General features: G+C 47.2%; 1 protein-coding gene across 3 annotated transcripts in view; it reads left to right on the top strand.

Annotated features, from left to right (window-relative positions):
• The window catches only part of DENND2A (DENN domain containing 2A), a 253,271-nt gene that overhangs the window by 180,243 nt on the left and 60,821 nt on the right, over positions 1 to 12,207 (top strand). For all 3 annotated transcript variants that reach the window (XM_069227903.1, XM_069227901.1, XM_069227902.1), the window contains one exon: positions 9,970 to 10,118. In XM_069227903.1, the coding sequence (XP_069084004.1) occupies positions 9,970 to 10,118 (149 nt within the window). The remainder of the gene's footprint in view (positions 1 to 9,969; positions 10,119 to 12,207) is intronic.

The raw sequence follows: 12,207 nt of genomic DNA, 5'->3' as shown, positions 1-12,207 counted from the left end.
ATGTCGGGAAGAAGACAAATATTATGAGGAATATGATCCACAATTTTTTACTTCCCTACACCAGCCATACCAGGAGGAAATGGTGTATATGCGGAGCTCCCTAATTTCTGATTTGCAACTCATGTTGTCTAATTAGAAAGCGATTTCCACCTACTGGAGAGATGGCACCTCCATTGTCTACGCTGGCTAGATCCCCAGCGCCTCAATCGGCCACCCCGCGCAGGAAGCCTACATCTTTGCCTCTCAGAACAATCCACACACCATCCACAGCTCTGCTCCATGGTCCAGATAGCTCAGATGATGAACATGAGGAAGGTGAGCTCCACAAGGATAATTCAGAATGGGATGACTTCATTCTTCCCACCCCATCATCTCCGTTCCTCATGAAGGTCAACTCGCCTCCTGAAAACATCAGAGGTTTTCCTAATTTACATGAAAGAGCCACCAAAAGATTTGCACTTCCAAAGCCATCTAAACAGATAGACTACATTTTGTATGACCTTAAAGAGATGTTCCAGAAAAGCGTATGTTCCATGCCTATGGTCAGTTACATATGGGAGGAAGGATTAAAGGTAATGCAAAACCCGTCGACATTCACCTCATTTCTTCCGTGCCTAGATATAAAAAATATATAAATCTCCGGAAGATGCTCCACCCATATCCATGCTCAGTTATTGCTCAATCGACTCAAAGGCGATCTAAGAACTCTCCACCCCAATTTTGGCACTTCCTGACAAGGAGGGACGATGTTTAGATAATATTGGCAAATGTTTTTAATCAGTGTCAAGTCAGACCTGGGGCGTGACTGGGCTCATCAGTGAAAAGGCTGTGCTCGCCGCCAATGATCCCTTCAAGGCTCTGGCTACCTGTATCCCTTCGGACTGCAGGCTAGGGGGCACAATTTCTTCATTCCTCAAGCAGTGGCAGGACATAACTTTGGACCAATGGGTCTTGGACCTGGTTCAGTTTGGACACACTCTACAGTTTGTCCAGATTCCACCTCACAAATTGATTCCCAAACATCTCCATCAGCTCAAATTAGACATCAACATCATACTTCAGAAAGGAGTGATGGAGAAGGTCCCCCTTTCCCAATGGCGAAAAGGATTCTACTCCAGCTTCTTCCTCATTCACAAAAAGTGAAAGGAATGGCAGCCTATCCTCGACCTCAAAGAGATTTTATCATCTATTTGAAGAAATCAATCAATCACTCGTTAAGCGCGCTACTCACCCTATAGGGTCTCAAGGCGCTGGGGGCAGGGGGGTTGCTACTGCTCCAATAGCCAGGTCTTGAGACGTTTCCTGAAGGTCAGGAGGTCCTGGGTCAGACGTAGGTTGACTGGGAGGGAGTTCCAGGATTTGGCGGTGAGGTGGGAGAAAGATCTGCCGCCGGTAGTGGTACGGTGGATGCAGGGGACGGTGGCGAGTTTGGCGGAGCTGGCGGGTTGGAACGTGGAAGCTGAGACGCTCGTTGAGGTAGGCAGGGCCTGCGTCGTGGAGAGCCTTGTGAGTGTGGATCAAGAGTTTGAAGACGATCCTCTTGTTGACGGGGTGCCAGTGAAGGTCTCTGAGGTGGGCTGAGATGTGTTTGTGGCGAGGGAGGTTTAGGATGAGGCGTGCGGAGGCGTTCTGGATGCGCTGAAGTTTCCTCTGGAGCTTGGCCGTTGTTCCCGCGTAGAGTGCGGTGCCGTAGTCCAGTCTACTGCTGATGAGGGCGTGGGTGACCGTTCTTCTGGTTTCGATAGGGATCCATCTGAAGGTCTTGCTTAGCATGCAGAGGATGTTGAAACATGAGGATGAGGTGGTGTTGACTTGCTTGGGTCATGGTGAGTGTTGAGTCCAGTATGAAGCCGAGGTTGCATGCGTGGGTGGTGGGAGTTGGAGCGACTCCTAGTGTGGCAGGCCACTAGGAGTCATCCCATGCTGATTGGTTGGAGCCGAGGATGAGGATCTCAGTCTTATCCGAGTTCAGTTTGAGGCAGCTTATCTCCATCCAGTTGGCGATGGCGTGAAGTCTGTTGTGGATATTGGTCTTGGTGGTGGTGGGGTCCTTCGAAACAATCATTCCGCATGATAACTCTGCAGGATACCCTCCTCCACTTAAAACACAGGGATTATCTGTCCCCCTTAGATTTGCAGGACACATACTTTCATATCCTGATCCACCCTTCTCACAGGCTTTTCCTAAGGTTCACGGTAGCCGGCAGCCACTACCAGTTTAAAGTTCTAGCCTTCATCTGCAGTCGGCTCCCAGGATATTTACAAAGTGCCTACCACCTTTGGCCACAATCTTGAGAAAACAGAAGCACCAAGTCTTCCCGTACTTGGACGATTGACTTGTCAAGGCAAAGTCCTTTCGAGCAGCACAAAAATCGACAAGCATGTGTATTGCACTGTTTAACGAATTGGGCCTCACTCAATTGGAAGTGGTCCAACCCTCAGCCCTCGCGGACTACAAGCTTTTTGAGAGCAAATTTGGACACCAAATCCAACATGGCATATCCTGCGACAGAAAGACAGCAGAAGCTGATTGCTTTGGCAAAAGCCATTCAGAAAATAAAATAAATTTCAGTACGCTTTTACAAGTCGTTACTTCATGTATCCCACTATTACCGTTTTGCAGAATGAGGATGCATCCCCTCCAAGAGGAGCTCAACTTCCAATGGATTCAAGCCACTGGTGCATTCTACGATCCAATCACGATCACTCCACTCATGGTCAAGACCCTAAGTTGGTGGACTCAGGAAAAACACCTCTCAGTTGGCCTCTCCATCCGCCCTCAACCATCTCCGTGGACCATCAAAATTGGATGCCTTGCTAGAAGGATGGGGAGCATATCTTCAAGACCTACATATCAGTGGCAAGTGGCAAACACCTCTTCAGAGTTCGCACATCAACCTCCTAGAGCTCAAAGCAGTTACTCCGGCCTTGCAAGCTTTCCTTCCCAGGATTGCCAATTTAGAAGTACTCATAAGGGCCAACAATACCACCACAATGCACTGCCTGAACAAACAAGTTCTCTTCTCTCCCGAGAAGCACAGGAACTTTGGAATTGGGCCATCACACATGGAGTGCATCTCCGAGCGAAACACATCCCAGGGTAGCAAAACATGATAGCGGACACTCTCAGCAGATTGAAATCAGCTTGTCACGAGTGGAAGCTAGATCAGAAGACAGTCAATCACATATTCTCCCAGTGGGGAACACCAAATCTCGACCTATTCGCCAGCCCATCGGACACCATATGCCGAAACTTCGCAAGCTGGCTTCACCTTCGGAGATCATGGGGGAATGTATTTCCGATGGCATGGTACGGAATCTGTGCTTAAACCTTTCCACCCATTCTCCTGATTTCGAAGGTTCTTACCAAAATGAAGATCGAACCTTGAACACTGATTCTAGTAGCTCCAGCATGGCCTCAGCAACATTGGTTCACAGAACTTCTCCTGTTGTCAGTGAGACCTCACACCCTGCTATAGGTCTCCCCTTATCTCTTGACCATGAACAAGAGTCAAGTTTTACTCCCTTCACTTATCAGCATGGCTCCTGAGCACAATGAGTTCGCCCATCTAAAGATCCCTCCGAAGTGCAGAGACATACTCTCCAGGGCCAGAGCTAGCAGCACTAACAAAACTTACTCCTATAAGTGGAAGAGGTTATGTTTATGGTGTCAACAACAACAGATACATCCGATATCTTTCTCACTGGAACAAGTATTACCCTACCTATTCCATTTGGCACGTTCAGGCCTAGCTTAGGCCTCCATCAGGGCTCACCTGGCTGCCATTTCTTCTTTTAGACACTCACATAGGACACCCTCCTTTTGGTTCTCCCGACTCGTCAAACAATTCCTGAAAGGGCTCTTCAGGGTCTTCCCCATCATTCAGACCTCCCCCTCCTTCATGGCATTTAAACACAGCCCTTGCACAGCTCATGAAACAGCGATTTGAGCCGATTCACAGATCCACTTTAAAGTTTCCATCCTGGAAGGTAGCCCTACTAGTGGTGCTCACATCAGCCAGACGGGTCAGTGAGATCCAAGCTCTGACGATTCAGGAACTTTTCTTACAGATTAGAGAAGGAAGGATAATCCTACGTACAAACCCATGATTCATACCTGAGGTCCCTTCAAACTTCCATATCAATGAGCCACCAATCGCGAAGACTTTCTTTCCAAACCCTTCAACACCAGCAGAAAGGGCTCTTCATTCTTTGGATGTGAAAGGTGCATCAAGTTCTACCTTGTCCCTCCGTAAGACTAACCATTTCCTTGTCGCTTACAGTACACCAAGAAAGGGCCAGCCCCTTTGCAAGCAAGGCATCGCTAGATGGCTATCTGCTGCAATCCGATTTTGCCACCAAGTAGCAGGCAAACTGTTACATACTTCTGTCCATGCTCACTCTATGAGAGCTGCATTGACATCTACTGCACTGTTTGCGGGTGTACCGCTCCAGGACATCTGCAGAGCAGCTACCAGGAAGAACCGGCACACCTTAACGCAACATTACTGTCTCGATTCCACTCCTCAAGGGGAGGTAGCGGTGGGACAGGCGTTCCTAAGACATCTTTTCCAGTAAAGGTGAGCTATCTTTATCTTCCCACCATCCTTCGGTGAGTTCTACTCCATATTATCTTAAAATATATCAAACAGAATGTGTTTAAATACTCTATGGTTTCTGGTAGCAGATATAAGCAATTGTAGTTTGCTTCTGTTTTTTTTTATGACTGTATATTCTCTTGCAGCTCTTATGGGTATTCTTTTGAGATACAACAGACACTACTGCTTTCTACTCTGATACAAGCATGTGAATCTATGAAAGTTGCAATACTGGAGTAAGAAAATAAGTTTCTTACCTGTAACTGTAGTTCTCCAGTATTGGAATCTTTCATCACCCACCTCTCTCTCCCAGAGAAGCTCACCTTTACCTCTGTCAGTTCTGTATCACTGGTAAGCATTAGTTCTGCGAAAATCTGAGGCACTGGAGCTTCTCTCGGGAGTGTTCTAAAGGTGGTTCGCCTGATTGGTGGGCTCTCAACTTTAGTCCTTTTCAGCGGCGGCCTATATAAATTATGAGTGATGGGGCGGGTGGGGGGGGGAGTTCGTCATTTTTTTTTTTTTTTTAAAGCACTTACCTTGTGGTGCCGAACTCCTTGTGCTCCGCTGCTTCCTGGTCCCAGCAGTCCCTGGGACCAGGAACATGAACAGCATGAAAGACTTCCTGTGCAATACCCGCACTGCTGTCATGCTATTACCTAGTATGAGAGCAGTGCAGGGATTGGCCTGAGTGAGATGGTTTGCCGCATGCTCAGGCACAGGAAGTCTGTTGCTTCTTCAACCCGGCTGTCAAATACAGCTTGGTTGGAGAAACCTAACTGCACATGTCTCTGTGGTCGGCCTAGAACAGATATGTGTAGTTAAGGGCACACTACACTTCCTCCTCCTCGCTCCCCACTTCCATGGCCCAGCCCTTCCCTGCACTCGCTGGTTCAGCCAGCAGCAGAAAAATAAAACAATATGAAACATCGTTTTATTTTCCTACTGCTGGCTTTGAGCCAGAGGGACCACACTCCTCCGCCATTGGTCCTTTAAAAAAAAAAAAATTACTGATAGAATACTAAACTAATGGGCCTAAGGCCTCTGTTTAGGTCTATATTAACTCTGCTTTGTAAAGGTTCCAGGGACTCCCATCTCGATGAAGGGGAATGATTCAAGCATGTAAATCTATGAAAGATTCCAATACTGGAGAATTGCAGTTACAGATAAGTAACTTATTTTCTTTTTTTCCCTCTCTTGTGACAAGGATTGTGGCTCACTGCAGGAAGTTGGCTCTGTATGTACTATTTCAAAGTAAGAAATAGCATGCACAGAGTCCAAGGGTTCCCATTAGCGGTAAGATAGTGGCAAAAAGAGATAATTCTAATGCTCTATTTTGTGGTAGTGTGGTCGAGCAGTAGGCTTATCAGAGGGTAGTGTTAAGCATTTGTTGTACACACACAAGCAATAAATGAGGAACACACACTCGGAGACAATTCCAGGCCAATAGGTTTTTATATAGAAAAATATATTTTCTTCGTTTATTTTAAGAACCACAGGTTTAAGATTTACAAACAATACTTTAAATGAAAGGTATTTCACTCAGGTATCTTAGGAACTTTGAATCATCACAATAAGCATGTACAGTTTTGGCAAAAATGGCAATAAGCTATTTTAAAAGTGGACACTGCAAAAATCAACAGTTCCTGGGGGAGGTAAGTAAATGTTAAGTTCACAGGTAAGTAAAACACTTACAGGGTTCAAAGTTGGGTCCGAGGTAGCCCACCGTTGGGGGTTCAAGGCAACCCCAAAGTTACCACACCAGCAGCTCAGGGCCGGTCAGGTGCAGAGGTCAAAGTGGTGCCCAAAACACATAGGCTTCAATGGAAATAGGGGGGCCCTGGTTCCAGTCTGCCAGCAGGTAAGTAGCCGCGACTTCGGAGGGCAGACTGGGGGGGGGTTTGTAGGGCACCGAGGGACACACAAGCAGGCACAGAAAGTACACCCTCAGCGGCACAGGGGCGGCCGGGTGCAGAGTGCGAACAGGCGTCGGGTTTTCGGTAGGAATCAATGGGGAGACCCGGGGGTCTCTTCAACGATGCAGGCAGGCACGGGGGGCTCCTCGGGTTAGCCACCACCTGGGATAGGCAGAGGGTCGCCTGGGGGTCGCTTCTGCACTGGAGTTCGATTCCTTCAGGTCCTGGGGGCTGCGGGTGCAGTGTGTTTTCCAGGCATCAGGTTCATTGAAGCAGGCAGTCGCTGTCAGGGGGAGCCTCTGGATTCCCTCTGCAGGCGTCGCTGTGGGGGCTCAGGGGGGTCAACTCTGGCTACTCACTGGCTCGCAGTCGCCGGGGAGTCCTCCCTGTAGAGTTAGTTTTCCGTAGGTCGAGCCGGGGGCGTCGGGTGCAGAGTAGAAAGTCTCACACTTCCGACGGGAAACGTGTGGTCTTTAAAAGTTGTTTCTTTGTTGCAAAGTTGCAAGTTGGTTGAACAGGGCTGCTGTCCTCGGGAGTCTCTTGGTCCTTTTAGATGCAGTGTAGTCCTCTGAGGCTTCAGAGGTCGCTGGACCCTGGGGGACGAGTCGCTGTTGCAGTTTTTCTTGAAGTGGGGAGACAGGCCGGTAGGGCTGGAGCCAAAGCAGTTGGTGTCTCCGTCTTCTCTGCAGGGCTTTAGGTCAGCAGTCCTTCTTAGTCTTCAGGTTGCAGGAATCTATCTTCCTAGGTTATGGGGGCCCCTAAATACTCAATTTAGGGGTGTGTTTAGGTCTGGGAGGTTAGTAGCCAATGGCTGATAGCCCTGAGGGTGGCTACACCCTCTTTGTGCCTCCTCCCGGTGGGGAGGGGGTCACATCCCTAATCCTATTGGGGGAATCCTCCATCTGCAAGATGGAGGATTTATAAAAGTCAGAGTCACCTCAGCTCAGGACACCTTAGGGGTTGTTCTGACTGGCCAGTGACTCCTCCTTGTTTTTCTCATTATCTCCTCCGGCCTTGCCGCCAAAAGTGGGGGCAGTGGCCGGAGGGGCGGGCATCTCCACTAGCTGGGATGCCCTTTGGCGCTGTAACAAAGGAGGTGAGCCTTTGAGGCTCACCGCCAAGTGTTAAAGTTCCTGCAGGGGGAGGTGAGAAGCACCTCCACCCAGTACAGGCTTTGTTCCTGGCCACAGAGTGACAAAGGCACTCTCCCCATGTGACCAGCAACGTCTGGTGTTCTCATGTCTCATGTTCTCATGTCTCATGCACCTATGCCCTCACCTGTGGTATAGTGCACCCTGCCTTAGGGCTGTAAGGCCTGCTAGAGGGGTGACTTATCTATGCCATAGGCAGTGTGAGATTGGCATGGCACTCTGAGGGGAGTGCCATGTCGACTTAGTCATTTTCTCCCCACCAGCACACACAAGCTGGCAAGCAGTGTGTCTGAGCTGAGTGAGGGGTCCCCAGGGTGGCATAAGACATGCTGCAGCCCTTAGAGACCTTCCCTGGCATCAGGGCCCTTGGTACCAGGGATACCAGTTACAAGGGACTTACCTGGGTGCCAGGGTTGTGCCAATTGTGGAGACAAATGTACAGTTTAGGGAAAGAACACTGGTGCTGGGGCCTGGTTAGGAGGCCTCAGCACACTTTCAAATCATAACTTGGCATCAGCAAAGGCAAAAGGTCAGGGGGTAACCATGCCAAGGAGGCATTTCCTTACACTCACCTAATGGCGGGTGACAGAGTGGTCCCAGTTCACTGCTACATCTTCAGGTGTTGGCACTGATTTAATGGATTAGATCTCTACCTGTTGCGTTTGAGTCCTGTCTGTTAACTGTAGTGGTTGACCCATGGCATCACACTCTGTTTTGGAGAGTCTGGTCATTTACTGGTGGCTGAGTTGCACCTGTAGCCCATGGCTATCCTCACTCTCTTCCTTCTGGATAGGGGACTGTCTTCTCAATGCGGTGGTTGAGCCTTTCCCCTCAGTCTTTGTTTCTTCTCCCTTCCCATTGTGGAGACTGCTTTTTTTTTTCTTTTTTTTTTTTTAACTGCAGATGTTGAGCCCTTCCTCCAGTGCTTTATCATTCGCCCTTTTAAAAGATGGGTCTTTTACTCTAACTGGTGCATAAGCTGCACCTTACGTCCTTGGTTTTGCTATCATCCTCGTCACTCTGTAGACTGTGCATATCCGCTGTCTTATGTGGTTGAGTTTTGCCTCCAGATCAGGGTTTTGTTAATTTCCACCATCCAGTGAATATTTTGTGTGTCAAGTCTTTGGCCCTGTTGCAGAGCCTGTAGTCTTTGACGATTACATTTCTGGTGACCGTGAACTAGCAGTGGTGGTTGGCCCATGTCTTGACGTATTTGGTTCTTTCAGTGCCTACAGTACTTGACTTTCATCTTTCTCTGCTGTCTGGAGATGAGTTGTCCTCTGTTTGCGGTGGCTGGCCCATGTTTCGAATCTCTACCTCTGTTGCTGAACCTACAGTCCCTGACTCTGATCTTTCTCTGTGGTATGGAGATGGGGTATTTTCAGTTTGTGGTGGATGACCCATTTCTCGAGACTGTCTCTCCCTTGACTGGGACGTCCTCTAATAGTGGTGATTGAGCCATGTATCGAACCCTTGGCTCTGTGCATTCAGTCTTTGGCTCTGTTATTTTCTCCTCTTAAGATGGTGCTTCTTCCCTTGATGTGAGGGGGGCATATTACCACATAGCTGTAATGTTTTGTGCTGATGACAAGGTGCTTATAGATTGGAGGAGCCCTGGTGGTTCTTAAATAAGGCATGTATATTCTGGAGGGATGTTCTACGATTAGCAGCCTCACAACCAATAGAGAAAAAAGCAATAAATTCTGGTTTAGATGCAGGTCCTTTAGACAAAGCTAGTTTTTAGGTTCAGCAAAACCTCCACAACTATTTAGACTCCAATGTGACTTTGAATTAAGCTAGGGAACCATGTTTAATGCTAAGAGGTAATCAAGACAGGCAGCTCAGCCTTCCAAGATAGGGGAATTGAGGGCCATAAATTGGGTTGTAGTAAAATCTATTATTTACAGGATATGGTAGCAGAGCTGTGTGTCCATTCATTAGCTCGGTTGTACCTCAGTCTTTAAGTCTGTATGTTTTCCCTACCACTCTGGATATCAGGCTTGTTCTGTGACAGCTGACTTGTGCCTCCAGTCTTTGTCTCTGACATTTTCCTCTCCACTCAAGGGGTTGGTAGGTATTCTTTACTTTTACTGAGTAGTGTTGATGTGCTTCCAATTTATTATTTTATTTTGTGCTTTTGCAGTGTTTGAGTGATTGTCGCCAATCTTTGGCTGTGTTTTATATCGTGCTTCTGCTGTATCTGTTCATTAAGTGACCTAGCTTAACTGCACACTACGTCTCCGTAGGCTCCCCTCCCAGTAGTTGAGATCTGTTCTCTACTCCATAACTCTCTCTATTTCCCACAAGGTGATCGAGCTGTACCGACCGCTAGATTCCCGGCTAGAACATGTGGACTTCGAATGCCTGTTCGCATCACTCAGCGTTCGCCATCTTCTTCGAGTCTTTGCCTCTTTGCTCCTGGAGAGGAGGGTCATCTTCATGGCTGACACACTAAGGTAAACCCTCGCTTGAGTGTGGTATGCATGCTACATACTTAATTTCTTGGAAATCACTTTTAGCATTGCCATTTCTTCTGTTGGAAGTAGTGATGAGATGAAAGCTTTAAACCTAAAGCGGTTTCTGATTATAAGTTAATTACACAATGTTTCTTTCATTTTTCATTCATACTGTATTTCATGTTCCGAACTAACATTTGTTAAACAGAAATCTGTTTTAGAGGCACTCTGTGCTGACCGTGCTATCCAACATCTAAAATTGTATTAAATAGGCCGATCCATATTGAAACAAGGCATCTATTGGTCAATATTATAGCATTTTACTATATTACATCTTTAAAAAACTGTAGTTAAATAACCTCTTACAAGAACCTTTTGGGACCTGTGTCACTTCTCCCTTTCTTGGCCAAGCTGCTGAAGTAGCAGCCGCTGTACAACTACAGCGTCATCAAGAACAATATTCTACTACTTATGTTCTAATCTAGTTTCCGACCAGGCTTCTACTGAGATCATGGTCCTTTTGGTCCTGGATCAGCATTGCTCTCTGATGGACTGCAGTGGTGTTGGTGCCCTGATGTTAGTAGGCCTATCAGCGGTGTTCAACACAAGCATCTATAACATCAGCAGACTTGGCAATCTCCACATTCGTTGCAGCGGTGTTGGCTGGATCTCTTCCTTTCTGGCAGAGAGCCAGCCTGCTTCTTATTCTGCTGAACCTGGGTTAATTTCTTGGGTGTTCCTTGGGCGTTCCTTGGGCTAGACCCTATCTCCATTATTGTTCAACATATATCTTTGTCCTCTCCCTCATCTTGTACTTGATCATGGTTTTTCTTTTACATATGCAGATGGTACTTTGATTCTATTTTAACATCAATCGGGGAGCCTTAATGGAGGCCTCTCATCTCCCTATAGTTGTAAACCTCATAAGAAGCTGGTTGAGCAGACATGTTTTAAAACTGAATCCTTCAAAATCAGAAATCCTCCTGACTGAAAGTTCTCCAAACCAATGAGACCCTTCTGCATGTGCAAGAATTGTGCAGAACTTAGGAGACTTACTTGACTCCTCTGTCTTGATTCTATTGTTTCTGCTACCCTCAAATCATTTTTTGATCACCACTGCTTCTCATGTGACTTTTTCCATTTTGTTCTCACTCTGGATTTCTTTTATGAACACTTTCATACATTCTCAACTGAACTTATTTTATGTGCATTGTCAGCTGGCCCTAGTCCATATCCAGATTACAGTATGTCTAGGACTCTGATGCACAACTCATTTTCAGACTTAGAAATCCACTTGTGTCTGTGACCATACCCATTCCATCTATTGGCTCTCAAAACTGAAATGAAATTAGTCTTAAGTACTAATGTTTAATATGGTCCACTTTTCTTCCCAGCTTTTTAGCCAAGTCCTTCTGCCACTACACCTAGCGCCATACCCTCGGATCTTCCAGTATGGCGTCTGTCCGAAAGGCTGCTTGTCCTGCTACCCTATTGGGCACCTGGTCTAAGTCTTGTTCTTGCCCACTGATGAATACACAGGTGGCCAGATGCCACAAACTGGTGCTCTGTGATCCAGATTTGCTTATGCAGCATCCCACTCCGAACAAGTATGGTGGCCTAGACTTCCAGTAGCATGTTGAACCTTAATTCCTTCCCTGTGATCAGTGTTTTTTGCTCAACTTCACCCCTCAAAAGAGGAGGAGAGAATCCTTCATCTGGACCCCCAAACCGGGTGAACGATCTGCTCTTAGTGGTGTTCTCTAGTGCAAAGAAGCGAAAGGCATTGCAGAAAAGTACCCAGTCAAGGTGGATAGTCCTCTAGAATAAGATCTGTTTTTCATGGGCGAAAAAGCAGTCTCAGGAAGGCCTGAGGGCCCATTCCATTAGGGCCAAGGCTGCCACCACCACCACTGCGTGGGCATGCAGTGTGCCTTTCTATAGCATTTGTCAGGCTGTGGCATGTGCATCAGTGCACAAGTTCACAAAGTTCTACTGCCTTGACATTATGTTCCGGCACGCTTACTCCACAGTCCCTCCACCTTTAAGAAGTACTGCTTCGGTTCTGTTCTAAAAAGAACGAGTTTGCTGC

This window comes from Pleurodeles waltl, chromosome 4_1 (assembly GCF_031143425.1).
Source record: "Pleurodeles waltl isolate 20211129_DDA chromosome 4_1, aPleWal1.hap1.20221129, whole genome shotgun sequence".
NCBI lineage: Eukaryota > Metazoa > Chordata > Amphibia > Caudata > Salamandridae > Pleurodeles > Pleurodeles waltl.
Note: the sequence above shows the minus strand (reverse complement) of the source record. Positions and strands in the feature narration are given on the sequence as shown.